Below are 17,261 nucleotides of genomic sequence, written 5' to 3' on the forward strand. Positions count from 1 at the left end.
GGAAACTTGGGAACTACATACAGGACAACTATTCTTTGATACAATGGATTGTAATAGAAACAACACTAGACCAAAAATAAGAAAATTGACATTCCTAGGTCTTAGACATACAATAACTAGCAGTTTGATTTTGGAAAACCCATTTTTCCTTAATAAGTTCAAATATATATATATGTATATTTACATAATTATATAAAATAATTTTTATAAAATATATATGTATATTTACATGCATTATATAAAAATATTTTTTATAAAATATTTTACGTCTGTCTCACAAGATTACTTTGCAGATAAATGAAAAAGCGAGAAAAGTGTTTTGTAAACAGTAAATCAACTCACAAATATAAAGTATTATAGGAATTATTAAGATAGCTAATTTATAATGAGATAACTGAATATTTATTAAACAGCCATTATTTCTTGAACATTCATATTTCTGAGTGCACATAATTGAAAAAAAAAACAATAAAGAAGACAGAAAGTGCATGAGAACTTCATCTACTAGTTTTTGTTTTGTTTTGTTTTTTGTTTTTTTGTGTTTTGCGGTATGCGGGCCTCTCACTGCTATAGCCTCTCCCGCCGCAGAGCACAGGCTCCGGACGCGCAGGCTCAGCGGCCATGGCTCACGGGCCCAGCCGCTCCACGGCATGTGGGATCCTCCCAGACCGGGACACGAACCCGCGTCCCCTGCATCGGCAGGCAGACTCCCAACCACTGCGCCACCAGGGAAGCCCCATCTACTAGTTTTTGATCTTACAGGTGGTGGGGTAAGAAGAGTTGAGCTAAAGTGAGTATCAGTGACTGATATCCTCTACCAGAATCTCATCTGAGAAGAAAGTAAAATGAGTTCCAGAGTGGCCGAGAAAGGCTGATTTGGCTCAACTCAGGGGAAAGGGTAAGATCTGGATAATTGAAAAGGACAATGAAGGACATCCCAGGAAGCAGAGAAATGGGTAACAACTTTTCTCTATGAAAATTCGTGCTTGATTTATCTGTTGAAGCTCCTTTGTGAGATTATATTCAAGAGTCACAGGAGATTCAGGAGGGAAAACTACCTGGTTCCTTGTTTAAAGGAACCAGTGACTGTATTGTAACTTAACATCTACAAGTGCCTCTCAAAATATTGTACACCAAGAATAATTTTAAAACTGAAATATATGGATATACTGCCTCTGACAGATCACAGAGTTGAATAAAAAGAGAGAGGTGAGGGGTAACAGATGAAGTATAAGCAATGGCTCTTCTGCAGTTGGTGTTGGTTCAGGTCTTTGTTCTCTCAAGATCAATTAAGTACTTTCTACCTGTGAGACTGTGACATTGGAGATACAGTGGTGATTGTAGTGAAGAATACATGTTCCAGATGGAAAATGAAGGAATATGAATTTGAGGACTGTTATAATAGAGGGAATAGCAGGAGCTATAATAGTATATGAGGATGGGACTTTTAAGCTGAGACCTTAAGAATAGTAACCACATAAATGTTTGAAGAGACGATTTCAGGCAGAAAGAATAACATGTTCTAAGGCTCAAAGCAACAGAAAGTATAAGTTTGAAGAAAATGACAGACAGCACAGCTAGACGAAGAAAGAAGGCAGAGAGTAACTAACAGTGAAACTGGGAAGTAGGAGGGGCCCAGGTAGAGGACCTTGTAAGGACACTGAAGAGTTTTGAGCAGGGCTTTGATGGGACCAGATCTGTGTTTTGTTTCATGTTTTTATAAATGACTTGCAGTTGAGAGATAAAACAACAAGAAAACAATACTCCTAGGATGATGTGTTAAAATTTTAGAAATTCTACTCTGATACCCACAGAGACATTACCCTAAACAGCCACAGACTAGAGGTCCCTAGGCTGTTCTGACCTAGACAGTTAGGACTGTATTACAATCAATTGCATCCATTCATTGTCTTACCAGATATTTATTAAGTTCTTATTGTATTCTAGGAATACCTTCTTGAGCATACAATAGTGACTAAAATCTGAACTTTGCTTTCATGAAACTTATACCCTCTGCTATAAATAAAGACAGAGAGTTGTGCCATTTAATGACTATGGCCTGGTTGGTTAGTTTTTAATATATGACTAATTCATAATAAAGCCATTTTGCTTGACTAAGTCTCAAGTTCACTGCTATAAAAACAATAGCTGTCATCTATTTGGGGGATGATTCTTTAGTTCATTTGCTTTAATGTCCAATTTGGCAAAACAAAGACATGCATCAGTTAGGTCAGTGTCTTCTACTTTTTCAGGAACCCAGACCTCACCTAACCTTTTATAATCTTGCCAAATATTTGGGGATGTTTGTCTTTGTTCACAAAGAGAGCTAAGAGTGAAAGCATAGTAGATCAGCAAGAGCCCCAAGTTCAAGAGAATACACGGCTTTAAGCATATTTCCTAATGATGATGGATCATTTTATAGGACAGCATGTTGCATTTGTAATTATCATCATTATCGTAGCAGTAAACTGAATTTGCTGTAAATCTCTATATAAATAATATACTTGGAGAAACCTTTAGTGCACTTTGATTACAGTGTACTTTATTATCATGTTTTTTAAAAACCAGTCTGACAATATTTTCCAATTAGAATTTTCCAACTGTTTCATCTCTAAGCAGATTTCAGAATTAAATGTGCTTATTAAAAGATTTTTCTTAATCTTTTTGGAACAATATCTTATCAAAAGCTGAAAAACTCTTCTGGTGAAATATCCTATTTTATTTAAAAAATAAGATTATTAACCTTGGGCCAATCTGATTTTAAGTATTCTTTTGATTTCCTAAATTGAAAAATAAAACATTGGAAAATAGATAATTTTGTGACCCAAAAGTTTACACATTTTTCTCTTAGCTGAATAAGGAATATTTAAAACAAATACAGTGATAAATAGCATGTACTGGGTTATCCACTAAATAGCTCAAACTAAGAGTTGTCGGAATGTAAGCCAATGGATTTTGGTTGTCAATCTTAACATGTTCCATTGGACTACTGCTTTTGAAAATAATGATTAATAAACAGAAAGGTTTTTTAATATTCTAAAAAGAGAAAATGAACTTGACCTTCAGAATGAAACTGAGACTGGGGTTTCTGACATAAGCCTCCGAAGAGACCTCTGAGAGTTACACTTCAACACTTATTTTCTTCCTTGAAGTTTTTTTTTTTCTTCCTTTGAGGATTTGTGCTTTACTGCCAATTAAGCAGTGGATAGTGATTTGCTGGTAAGTTTAATTTTTGAGATTGAGCATATTTTATGTTTTCCTTGTTTCCAGAACTCATCTAGACACCTCAGCTGAGCTGCGGTATTCTGTTGGATCCCTAGTGGACAGCCAGTCTGATTACAGAACAACAAAAGTAATAAGAAGACCAAGGAGAGGCCGCATGGGTGTGAGGAGAGATGAACCAAAGGTTAAACTTTTTATTTCAAGTCTTTGATGGTTTAAGTAAATGCACTCTTCCACTTTGGATAGTATTTTAATACTGAGAGAATTTATTTTTATTAGTTTCAGGTGTGATATATAACATATTTTAAAAACTATAACTAATGTATAACCCCTACTATGTACCAAAAGTTGAACCAAGTATGTCCCAAGTATTTATTCACATAACATTGTAAATTGAATACTATTTTATACTAATTTCAGATGTGAAAATATTGAAGCTGAGAAATTTTAAGTGTTCAGACTTAGACAGCCATTAAAGTGATAGAGTCAAAACTTGAGCCTGTATTCGTGTGATTTCAAATTCCATATTTTTATCTATTATGCCATATTGCCAAACAAATGAGCTTTTGGTTTGCTTGGGCATTTAAGCAATGGCACTCATATCGTAAATTAAAATTACATATTTTAATAATAATTACTGTTTTAGTAACACTTTGAGGAAAATGTACACAGACTGTTGAAAGTGTTTATAGAAAACTGTTCATTTTAAGCTGCAATGCCAGCCTTTCATTCAGTCAATAACTTAAAATCTGTAGGCTGTATATGTTGAGTAAGTATATAGTTGCATTTTATAGAGAAGTAATATATAGTTCCTGTGTGCCCTAAGTATAGTTTGTTTTCCTCAACCTCTTTTATGGGTCCAAAATACTATATAACCTACTTGTCCTTATTTATACAAGGCTCTTGACATCCTTTGATTTTTTAGCTGGCAACTACATGTCATGTATAAGTGAGTCCCTTGTAGTAGGCATTCAATATCTAATGAATGGATAAATAAATAAATGAACAAACGAAGAATAAATAAATCCATCTCAGATCTTTTCTCAGTTTTATGTGGTATTGATTAGTGCTACTTGGTACCAAAACAATTTGTAACACAAGTACTTACTCAGGTCCTCAAATCTGAAGTAACTACTCAGGGCAGTATCTTGTGGTCCCCCCAAAAGTCATTTTACATCATCACAAAAATGAAAAACAATTTTTTAAAAAGCAGAAAATCTAGGACTGCTCTCTTACTTTCAACCATCTCCTACCTTCAGACCATAGCTTGAAAAGCACTGGTCTGTTGGCTACTCAAGACTTTTGTTCACATGGAGGATTTATTATATTCATTTAAAAAACATAGTCATGTAAATTATTGTAGTATGTCTTGGGTTTAAAAAAATCAGTGAGGCATTTAAGTGACCAGAGCACTGGAGATGAAATTAAACCTCTGCATAATATTTTTATTAATACTTTCTTAGAATGTTGGAGAGAGAATTCTTGTGTAACTTATTGTGTGGTAATATTGGTACCCTCAGCCTAATTAGTATAAGAGATGAAAATGCTGAAGTACAAGTGAATAGAGATTGTTATATTAGAAAACAAGTTAAAATGTTGCATAGATGCTTTAAAGTAATTGCTGCCTTGAATTGGGGTTGAACTAAAAATCATGCAGAAGTTTATCATTTTTATTCCTATTAAAATATTGATATTTATGCTGAAAATTAGTACCTACCATTATTTAAGTATTCAAGGAACTATTTTATTGAAATGATAAATTAAAATATTAATAATAATCAGTTCTACCTTTGCCAAGTAAGCTATAAAGGAAGCATGTATGTTTTTAGTTTTTATTTTCAGAATAATGCTTTGAAAATGAGCAGCATGATAAATACTGTAATTGTTCCTTTACCATCTAGGTGAAATCTCTTGGGGATCATGAATGGAATAGAACTCAACAAATTGGAGTGCTAAGCAGCCACCCTTTTGAAAGTGACACAGAAATGTCTGACATTGATGATGATGATAGAGAAACGATTTTTAGCTCAATGGATCTTCTCTCTCCAAGTGGTCATTCTGATGCCCAGACCCTAGCCATGATGCTTCAGGAACAGTTGGATGCTATCAACAAAGAAATCAGGTGAGTTCAATGATTTTTGATGGTCTCAAGTGATTAGAAGACCTTGATTTTAAAAATGTGATCATCAGATCAGAAACATTGGCATCACCAATAAAGCTTATTAGCACTGCAGCATCTCAGACCTCGCTTCACACCTACTGAATAAGAATGTGCATTTTCACAAATTCCTGGAATTAAATTAGGGCAGCTTTTGTAAGAAACATATATGAAAAATATACAGATTAATGATGATATTAGAGCAATATAAAAGAATGAGGTAAAGGTGAAATCTTTGATGAGTTTTCCAAATAAACTGAAAATCTGGGTAGCATTGGATTTTTTGTTTGATTAAACTTCAGTCTATCTCTTACTCAACTAGTTCCTCTAAGTTTTACTCTCCTTTACAATTAATAGAATACCTAGAGTTTAAAACTGCAATTTTTTGTATAGCAGAACCTTATTGCCTGTCACCAGAAGGTTTTTCTGGAATCATTTACCACCAATCATTTGAAAGTACAAAATTTCTTTTTCTTTTTCATTTTTGAAGAGGAGGCAGTTTTTCCATTGGAATGTGTTTGAACATTAATAATGTTGTACTGTGTTACTTAATTAAACCTTCCTTTGGGATTCTGATCTTTGGGTGAAGTTAAAATGCACCATGAATTCACTTTGTTATACAGCAGAAACTAACACAACATTGTAAAGCAATTTTACTCCAATAAAGATGTTAAAAAATGCACCATGAAAATAAACTTCAAAGTAACAGAATTCATATTCTTTGTGTAAGTGAAAAATTAAAATTAAGAGTAAATTTGCCTCAGTATTTGTATTGATTTATTTTTTAGAGAAGTTTAAGATTCACAGCAAAATCGAGGGAAAAGTACAATGATTTCCCATATACCCCAGCCCCCCACGTGCATAGCCTCCCCCATTATCAACATCCTTAACCAGAGTGGTACATTTATTACAACTGATGAACTTACATTGACACATCATTCAAATACATAGTTTACATTATGGTTCACTCTTAGCTGTTTGGAAAATGTATAATAATGTGTATCCATCATTATGATATCGTACAGACATAGTATTTTCACTGTCCCCAAAACTCGCTGTGCTCTGCCTATTCACCCCTCTCCCCCACCCAACCCCCGGAAAACACTGATCTTTTTACTGTCTCCATAGTTGCCTTTTCCAGAGTGTCATATATTTGGAACCATACAATAAGTAGCCTCTTCAGATTGGTTTATTTCATTTAGTCACATGCATTTATTGTTCCTCCACGTCTTTTCATGCCTTGATAGCTCATTACATTTTAGCACTGAATATTGTTCCACTGTATATATGTACCAGTTTATTTATCCATTCACCTACTGAAGGATATCTTCGTTGTTTCCAAGTTTGGACAATTATGGATAAAGTTGTTCTGAACATCTGTGTAAAGGGTTTTGTGTGGACATAAGCTTTGAAATCCTTTGGGTAAATATGAAGGAACACAGTTACTGGCTTATACGGTAAGAGTATGTTACGTTTCGTAAGAAACTGCCAAACTTTTCCAAAGTAAATACGTAAAAAGAAAACTTTGCAGTGATCATAACCTTGAAGTTAAAGGTTATATCATAGGAAATCACAATAAACCATTTGTAGTTAAGAGGAAAATATCTCAGGAGAGGTGGTTTCTAACTCCATTTTTCAAACAAACTATACTGGTACCCAGTTTTATTATATCAATATGCAAAATGTGTATAGATTCGACTTAAATAGGATCTTGAAGCAACCCAGCTAAAGTTCTTTATTCTTTGTGTCTTTGTGATAAATAATGTATACATATTCTTGAAGCTTCTCCCCATTTAAAGAAAGAGTAATAGTGTTTTGTCTTCTCAAAAGCATTTATAGCAACAGTATTTTTTAAAAATTTTTTAACTATCTCTCATATCTACATTATTAAATTGCTTGGTGCTTATGTAAAGGCAACTTGGCTAAGTCAGTGTTTTATTTGGCCAAATTATAATTATGAATAACCATTTATTGAGGATTCTATCAGTTATACTTTTTCATTGGATAGGAGGTAAGACTCAATGACTTTGTTGAGATTTGTGTTTCTAAAAGTCTCATATATTTGTTCCTGAGTACAAATGTAAGATTAGGATTAGTGGCAGAAATTAACTAGGCACTCAGGTTTTAAAAGAGTTTTAACAGGTGGTAGTATAGAAATGGGGTGAAAATGAAAGTTGGGAGGAATTGTGTATCATTTGAAAAGAAAGATTTTCTAATTTTCAGCCAGGAAGTCTCTGGAATTTATTGAAGTTATATTGCCTAGGGAAAAAAGAAAATATTAGATTTGATATAAAATGTTCACAAAGTTATTTATTTATTTATTTAGTGATTTCCAATTAACATTATAACAGCATAAAATGTATCAAAATTAAACTGTATCTTTCAGACTAATTCAGGAAGAAAAAGAATCTACAGAGTTACGTGCTGAAGAAATTGAGAATAGAGTGGCTAGTGTGAGTCTGGAAGGCCTGAATTTAGCAAGGGTCCACCCAGGTACCTCCATCACTGCCTCTGTTACAGCTTCTTCGCTGGCCAGTTCATCTCCCCCCAGTGGACACTCAACACCAAAGCTCACCCCTCGAAGTCCTGCCAGGGAAATGGATCGGATGGGAGTCATGACACTGGTATGATGTGTCCAGAGAACCTTTGCTTCCATTAGAATTACTGATGCATTAGCTGAAATCTATTCTAGTCTAAAGACTTTCTGTGTGTTTTATTTTTTTTCTCAACAAACCTATGTGGTAGATACAAATATTAATCGCACTATGAAGTGAGGAAACAAAGCCTACACAGGTGTAACTTTCCCAAGGTCACATAATAAGTAAATGGAAGAGCAGAAATCTAAATATCACATCAGAAATCTGAATGACTTAAACCATTAAATTCATTTTTACTGATGATACCTTGATGATTGAGACTGGGTGGGTTATTTTTAACACAATAAGTTTCAAAAATTATTTATTATAATCGCTTCAATACACCAACATAGAATGTTATAATTTTATAATATACATAATATAATTTTAAAAGAAGAGCTATCAACAATAGCAGCAATTTCCCAATTGAGTTTTATAATTCATGTCAACATTTTCACCCTTCTTTGTTCTTTAATTCTTTATTTCATGTATCTTCTTTTGGGATTAAACGTTGGAAACCTAAATTAGGAAGTACCCTTAACATAAGAGAGAAAAAAAATCAGAGTACTCCTTGCTAAAAATAATGTTAGGTGGAATGACTACTGAATGTCATGATGTTTAGTCACTTGATTCTCGTGATAACATTTGAAAATGTTATTATCTCGAGTGAAAGTAACTGAAATGTTGAGAGTATGGGTAAATTGTCCTTGTTCAACACATCTAGTCAAGAGGAGCTGGATTTTTTTTCAGATTTGCTAACTCAAAAGCATATATTGTTTGTTTTTTTTCTGTGATTACCTGGAAATATGTTGAAATGACAACAATAATGAAGATTTAAATATTCTGAACTCTTTATGGAGGTAAAATTCTATGTTTTTTAATGAATATTAAAACTATGTTATTAAAACAATAAAATTCCAATTAAAAATAAAAGTTTGAGGATAGAGATTAAGCAAAATGCAAATAGATCAACTAATAGTTTATATACTGCAAAAATCTAGCACAAATGTAACAAATGGAGGAGAAATTAATAATATGACAGAAGAATATTAAGTGTATATAGTGTTTCCGGTCAGAAGGCTGTGAAACTTCTATAAAAAGTGTCACAATGCCTGCATCTCTGTGTATATGGGTGTGTATAATATCTGAACAAAGAAGTTTAACTCAATTTCTAAATGGTATCTTTAAATAAATATGTTGCAATAATGTGTATTGTGGCAAAAAAAACCTTTAAAAATTATTTTCATTAGAATTAATTTATATAAATGCACACATATGTGCATATGTATGTGTGTATGTATATATATGATACTCTCACCCCAAGGGAAAAACTACCTTATAAGTAAATAAGTTTTAAAATTTTATCTTCATAAAATTTCCATTATGTGTATCAGTTTAGATATCTTTTTCTTTAACTTTGCGACTGAGAATTGAAGCAGAAAACTGTTTATATGGTGAGGCAATATTTCCCATATCCAGACTCTTTACAGTTATGGAACTTTCAAGTAAATCTGTATAAACGAGAAATGATGAAAAACAATTTTTGAAAGGAAATACTTACCTCCTTAAGCCATTGAGTTTACTGTTCTTTGCTTATTTCCAGACTTGATATTAAAGATATTTTAAAGTAGATAGCACAGACAATGGCAAGTCCAAACAAAGGCCAGCTAATCAGAGCTGATCCCAGCTAGATACAGCACAAACTTTTAGCCAATGTACTAAGATAAACTAACCCAATATACTGATCTACATTATGATCTGCTTATTTTAGAAATCTAGGAACCATCCATCTGATTTCATTAACTAAAAATGATATTGTCTCTGGCTTAGTTTATCCATATGTAATTGATGACCTACTTATTATCAAAGCTACAGTAAGAATATTGGCCCACAGAGCATAATTTAGTCAGCATTCAAATTAAGAAAACTTCGGTTATTTCTGTATTGCTATTATTTCCTTACATTTTTGCAACCTAGTATTTTGCCCTTTTAAATATTTTCATTATATATTAGCATTATAACCCTTGACAGTGTTATTATTTTTATAATAATAAAATAATATATTCATAGCCATTTACACATAATGTTTGTGTATGTATGAATAGGGTGCCACTGCTTTCATGCATTTTCTTGAGCAGTTAGTTATAAATAAATCAGTGGTAAATGAACATTATTATACTATAATTAGAGTACTTAAAAGATATTTAGAGGGACTTCCCTGGTGGTGCAGTGGTTAAGACCACGCTCCCAATGCAGGGGGCCCCGGGTTCGATCCCTGCTCAGGGAACTAGATCCCACATGCATGCCACAGCTAAGAGTTCACATGCCACAACTAGGGAGCCCGCCTCCCACAACTAAGGAGGCTGCTGCTGCAACTAAGAGACCCGATGCAACCAAATAAATAAATAAGACACCTAGTTCAAAAAAAAAATACAGATATTTAGAGCATTTCCTGAGGGTAAAAAAAATATTTAAAATGTTTAATATCTGACTCAGAAAAACAAAAAATAAAACCCAGGAAGTCTTTATCACCTAACAAAACTTTGTCATCAAATTCGTTATTGTTATAGTGAAAGACAGGAAGGTTTTCTTTTACCTGTAGAAAATATTGGAGAAAAAATAATTTTGTTGCATATAATTCATGTTTGAATATTCAGAGCAAAATTTGAAATTTTAGGGACAGAGGGACAGAGATTGAAAAGACATTGTATTTATTCGTATTGTATATGTTTATATGTTTTGCAAACATTATTATTTGTCCTGATAATAAAGCCTATTTGTATTTACTTTTACCTCACCACAAATCCATAGACATAAATAAAATGTTAGCGATATCTAATTAGAATATTGAATGAGATAAATCAACCCATTTTTCAATAGCAACAAAAATGTAAAGTATAATGGAATAGTTTACTAGAATGTTTTACTTGCAAAAGAAAAATTAACAAATATTAAGTTAATAAGTTTTATCTAGGATCATAAATAAATAACTGTTTTTTAAAAATTCTCTAAAAGAGCACTGACAAGAAAACAGCAGCCCCAGAAATATGATATACTGAGGCCAGAGCTTTTGGTATTTGGGGATGGAGAGTTTGTTAGGATGCCAGGAAGTTTGAGATCACGTAGGAACAGCATATCTGCCCCGAGAAGGTCCGAATCCCTGTGTAGATGAGACAAAAGTGAATGTTTATAAAATACATATATGTGCATTGGATCTTCATTTACACATAGTCTTCTTCACTCCCATCTATATTTTCTCGGGAGGATATAGTCTCATATTTACTTCTGGCTAGCTCACTGCATATGTGCTTCATATTCCCTAAGGTCCATGTCTCATGTCTCATGTTTTATGTATATACACATGATCCCATCATGAAGACATGTCCCCTGCAACATGCCATCTAGGAAGTTTCCTCTCTAATATAGCCCCCTAGAGGAATGCTTTTATAATGGTTAAAAGACATTTATTTTGAAAAGAATGGAGTGAAAACCAAAAAAAGATAGTTAAATTATAGATACTGTTTAACTTGTGACATGGTCAAATGGTAATCATTAATTGGTTCTGTTTTATGTCGCTTTTATTACTGCCAATCACAGCCAAGTGATCTAAGGAAACATCGAAGAAAGGTACTGTACATTTCTTTGATCTGATTACTAACTGAACATTGTTTTTTCTAAGATTTAAAATTATATTTCTTCTAACTGAAGCATTTTATAAAAAAATATTAAAAGTATTTAAGTGTTTTTGAATTGTTTAAATATGATCATAAGAGCAAATGTCTCAAAATAAAATTGTTTATGCGTTCTAGGGTAATTATTAGACTGTGGGGACTAAAATATCCTGATTTCCCACAGAATTTTTAGATCTCTCTTGGTAGAATTAGATAGTTTACTGTCGATATCTAGAACAACAATGATGCTTGTTTTAAAATATAGGTTTTACCATTATTCAGATATATAAGACCAACAAATCAAGAAACAATTGCCAATAAATGATAGCTTCTTACTCCTGCTTCCCAAGAGCAAGGGACCAGCTTCACTATGCCGGGTCAAGGGGAAGCACCAAGTCAGCGGTCAGAAAGAGTGAGAGGAAAGCATGGGAAGGAATGTGTATTGTGGTTTTCGTAGGAATGGAAAGGCAGGGTAAGCAGGTTTAAGGTTGGCTCATTTGAACAATTTCAGTGGGCTGTAGGGTCTAGGGGCTCTCTCTAGTTGTCAGATACCTGGCCTGGGATGATTAAGACAGAGGAATAGTGCCTCCTGGAATGTAAGAGACAGATAGAGAAGAGGATCTGAGGTACTGATGGAGATGTTTGGTTTGCATATGGAAGACACACTCCAGGAACGTAGTTACCTATCTCTAGGAATTAGCTAGCCCTGGGATGGGCATTCTCAGCATGGTCTCAGAAACTAGAGCGTCACAAATACAGAAAATATAAAAATAGAATTAATATACTACTTTACTGCTTGGAATGAAGTCAAGAGAATAAATATTGGGTATAGGAAACAAAATGCACTACAGTTCTGATTCACAAAATGACATCTTGTTAGATGACTGAGAACGGCAGAGCTCAGACTCACAGGATATCAGATGGGACAAATATCAAAGGTTCAACCTACTATCCAGTACATCAATCTCTTTTCAGCATCTTCAAGATGTGGTAGTCAGCCTATGCCCAAATACTTCTGGAACCAGGGAACTTTTTTTAAATTAAGGGAATCCATACTATGCTTACATGGCCTTAGATTGATTGAATTTCTTTTTATTTTCCATTGTCTATCTTCTTTTAGCATCTTCTCCTGGACACTACCAGTTAGTTCTCAACTGTCAAATTTACCATGCATAATGTTATTACTATTTTTCTTTGACCTCTTCCACCACTTAAAAGGATTATACTGGGAATAAAGGAAGAAATCTGAGCAGATTATGTAAAAGAATTTCAGTGTGTATAAGGAAAAAAAAAATCATAAAGGAAGGTCCTGTGCAGAATATAGCCTCAGGGAATTCAGGGAGTAAAGAGATGATTGGTAAGAAAGGTAGGTCATAAGAAAGAAAACCACAAACTAAAATTTGTTTTATATATATATATGTATATATATATCAATCAGGGTAAGGAGTTATATACATGATTTAATTTGTACATCAAAAGAACAAATAAAACTAAGTATTATCAGTTCTATTTTATTGATGAGGAAATTTAGTCTTAGAGTAGATAAGTAACTAGCACATGTCATTCAACAAATAAGAGAAACCAAGATTCAAATCCATCTCTGATTCTGAAGCTTTTCTTCTCCACTTGTTTATATAGTGTGAGCTCTAAGCATTATTCAGAGAAATGGTTTGTGTATGATGTTTTTAAGAGCTGATATTTTGGTAAAGTTGGCCTAGTTTGACCTGCCATGGGAGAGAGGAAGGCATTTTATAAGAGTGTGTTTCAGGAAAACATCTGAAACAGAAGTAATCAGGCTTCACAGAAACAATTGTGGAAAACAATCATGGTTAGATAATGGAATTGTGAAAACTTAAGTACGTATTAGGAAGAGTTTAGAAATATGCTTTATGAGTTTAGATGAATTTAGATGAGATGTGAGTTTAGAAAGCATTTTCCATAGTGTTGACATCATGCTGAAAGCAGTTCCTGAAAACAGTTCTTCTGGTGGCACTGTGCTCGTTGAAATGGAGAGAGGAGATCTTATTAAGATGACTGCCTAAGCTGTTAAAAGTAACCTAGGCTTAAATGACAAGAGCCCAGACAAACAATTTCATTAAGTTTCTCCAACACATAAAGTCTTTATCATATATAACACACTTATGCATAATAGCTTAATGTAGAAACTAGCAAGACATGGTATAGACAAAAGATGAGAGCACAGCTTTAAACATTTTGTTATAACCATATTGAGAAATTTCTTCATCAGAGCTTCTAGAACCATATATCTTTTAGCTATGCTTTCTACAATCTGTCTTTCTCTCTCTCTCTCTCTCTCTCTCTCTCTCTCTCTATATATATATATATATATATATATATTTTAATGCACAATGGTGCTATGAAAAAATACAGCATTGTTTTTAAAAATATCTTTATTGTACAATTAAGTTGATTGTTGAAAACTCTTACAGTTCTATATATCTATCTCTGACAAAATTTATGGTATCCTGAATTATTCCAGACTCTGAACTAAATTCTTTAAAGAAATCCCTTCCATCCCATCTGCTTATAGTGCTCTGTATGCCTTTGTCAATTTTCCCATGAGAGGTAATGAAAAGAAAAAATTTGCAGAAATTCTGTTCTTACCTTTTATTATTCTCACTTTAAAAAGAAAGTTTTTTTTCTTATAAACTGCAACTCTTTTTTTAAACATCTGGGAGCACATTTAAATAGCCTAATTTAAAACACTTTATCTGATACAGTTATATTTTGCCAACTTCTCACTTCAAAAATCTCCCACTTAAAAATGTCCATGTTATGATAACCTGACTATGCATATTTTTAGTGAATTAGCTCAAATATGTGTTCAATAACTTTTTGTAAAACTTTTACATTCTGATATATTCAAATGGATTCCAAGATAGCTGTTTCATAGTCCCTGGATATTGATCTATGGTGTTTACTTACTCTTAAATAATATTTTTGTGTAGTGAGTCTATTTCTGTGTGTGTGTGTGTATGTGTGTGTGTGTGTGTGTGTTAACTGGAGTGTCTTAATTTTTAAATAGTTATGAAATTCATACTCTTTAATAATGTGAATTTATATATGTAATACCTATATGCCCCAATTTTCTTGTTCTGCTTTTATACTAGAATTACTCAAATAACCTAGCTTTATTGATTCTCCGTTTTCATCAGTTTCAGTTGAAATTTAGAAAGAGTTCATCTGATGTATCGTTTTTGCTTCTAGATTGCAGTGGTAGAAGAAGATGGTCGGGAGGATAAAGCAACAATTAAATGTGAAACTTCTCCTCCCCCTACCCCTAGAGCCATCAGGATGACTCACACCCTCCCTTCTTCCTACCACAATGATGCCCGAAGGTATGACTCTCCCAGCACACTGCACATTGTATGTTCTCCTTCCAAAAATATTCCTCCTTCTTTCAGTGTTATCAAACAGCCTACTTAAAAATTTATTTAAAATTTTTTATTTAAGCTATAATTCTGCTCCCTCTCCAATCCAATCCAGATCTCCAAAATTCTGAGATCAAATTTTCAGTTTTAAATTTAACTGTATATTTATGGTCTTAGTTACTAGCCAATATTTATGAGAATAGATTTTCTACTTTTAGTGGATATTTCCTATTAAAATGGAGTCAGACTACAGGAAGGACTTATTAGAGTAGTTACAAAAAAACTAAAGGATTCTAATATAAGACTATAAATCTGGCTTCTAGTGTAAGGATAATTAAGGTCTGAAAAGTCCATGCTTGTACCCCAATTACTTTTAACAGACAGGTATGTAAATCACCCTATTGGTGCTGCAAGTGTCAACTATAACAGCTCCTCCTTAGAGAAGAAAAAAAAAAAAAACACATTTGCCGAAATATTAAAAGAAAAGTTTACATGGGGAAATACCCCATTTGTCATAGCAACTCTTCACACTGTCCTTTCCATCTGCCTAAAAAATTGAAGCAGATCTCTATAATAATGCCATAAATAAGTCTAAGCATGCAATTTATATCTTAAATATATGTTCTTTCACTGTCATCAATTACAGCATCTCTGAACACTTAACTGATATAACTGAATGTAATGACTTAATGATTAATACTTTAAGACTCTGTCTTCTAAATAGTATGTGTTTTACAATAAACGTTTTTGAAAACAGAGCTTTCTGTGCCAGCAGGCTTTTTTTTTCCTGTTTTGTTTATTTTTAATTTCTAAGGTGAAAAAAGTTACTCCAGATTCAAAAGTTATACTTACTTTACTCTCAAAAAAAAAGAGTGAAATATATTGTAACATATGAAAAGCAGTAACTTTTGGAGTTTAGAGAAGATGAACTCAGATTAATTTGGATGAATAAAGTTAAATAACTCATCACAATATTGTCAAATTAACAGCTGTAAAGAAGGATAACAGTATCATTGAACCTATCCTGTTAATACAGTGTCAAATACATTGACCAGGAATGGAACCTAGATCAACTTGCTTGGAAATCATTTCAGCTTATCATGTACCTAAAAGAATACCTGAGAACTGTAAGAAAAAGTATACAGTGATCACTAGGGTATATGATTTGTTACTTCAAAATCTCACAGGTGATTTAAAATTCAAAGAATTAGTATCCAAAACTGAGAGAGAGAAAGATAGCTAGAGGAAAATCCAGTAAAACCATGGGCTAGAATAGAGCATAAACTTTATTAGCTATATTTAAATTTCTTGTCATAGGTCATTATGTTTAAGATCTTAAAAACAAACTCTGCAAGAAGGAAATAGGTAAAGAGCCAAGGGCTAATTTATAGAATTTATAAATTAATAAACCAACCTATGTTCATTGATTAGTTTGATATTGTATGAAAAATAAGGAAAATATATTTTGGAAAAAAAGAAATTTTTCTAGAGAAAACTTGGAGGCTCAGGGCCCTAAGCCTGAGGAAATCACATTTTAATATGCTTAAGAAAAAACATGGGAAAAAAAGAGAAAATAAGGTTTGAAGTGTACTTGTTCCTCCTTTCGTACTTTTATCAAGGAATTTAGTCTTGTGTACCTTGTGAATGCTACACCAAAGCAAGCAGTTTGCCCTCTTTCGTGTTTTACAGTAGTTTAACTGCCTCCCTCGAGGCTGAAAGCCTTGGGCTTGGCAGTACCAACAGCAGCCAAGACTCTCTTCACAAAGCCCCCAAGAAGAAAGGAATCAAGTCTTCAATAGGTCGTTTGTTTGGTAAAAAAGAAAAGGCTCGACTTGGGCAGCTCCGTAAGTATGCATGTTTGACTTTCCACTGCCACCCATTTTCCTCACTTCTTAGCATCCACTGTCTTTCGTTTCATTTCTAATATTTTTATTTTTTTCCTACCTGACAAACTTTCTGTTTTAATCAGCTGTATTTAATCCAATACAGCTGAATAAAGCTTGACAAAAGTTTCAAAGGAAGAATATTGTAAAACTTTCAGTCCTTTTGATTTCTCTGTTAATAACAATACCTAGAATTTATGTAATGTTAACACTGTGACAGACACAAGGACCCTCTGAGGCAAGTGCTATTACTGTCATCCTTATTTATTGATGAGTAAACAACGTATTAGTAATTTGCA

The 17,261-nt window shown here is 33.2% G+C and overlaps 1 protein-coding gene across 11 annotated transcripts in view; it reads left to right on the top strand.

Moving 5' to 3' along the window:
* The window catches only part of PPFIA2 (PTPRF interacting protein alpha 2), a 407,328-nt gene that overhangs the window by 317,953 nt on the left and 72,114 nt on the right, over positions 1-17,261 (top strand). For all 11 annotated transcript variants that reach the window (XM_060111668.1, XM_060111670.1, XM_060111669.1 and 8 more), the window contains 6 exons: positions 3,271-3,406; positions 5,124-5,344; positions 7,767-8,004; positions 11,614-11,643; positions 14,916-15,046; positions 16,769-16,923. In XM_060111668.1, the coding sequence (XP_059967651.1) occupies positions 3,271-3,406; positions 5,124-5,344; positions 7,767-8,004; positions 11,614-11,643; positions 14,916-15,046; positions 16,769-16,923 (911 nt within the window). The remainder of the gene's footprint in view (positions 1-3,270; positions 3,407-5,123; positions 5,345-7,766; positions 8,005-11,613; positions 11,644-14,915; positions 15,047-16,768; positions 16,924-17,261) is intronic.

Source organism: Mesoplodon densirostris, chromosome 11 (assembly GCF_025265405.1).
Source record: "Mesoplodon densirostris isolate mMesDen1 chromosome 11, mMesDen1 primary haplotype, whole genome shotgun sequence".
NCBI classification, from domain to species: domain Eukaryota; kingdom Metazoa; phylum Chordata; class Mammalia; order Artiodactyla; family Ziphiidae; genus Mesoplodon; species Mesoplodon densirostris.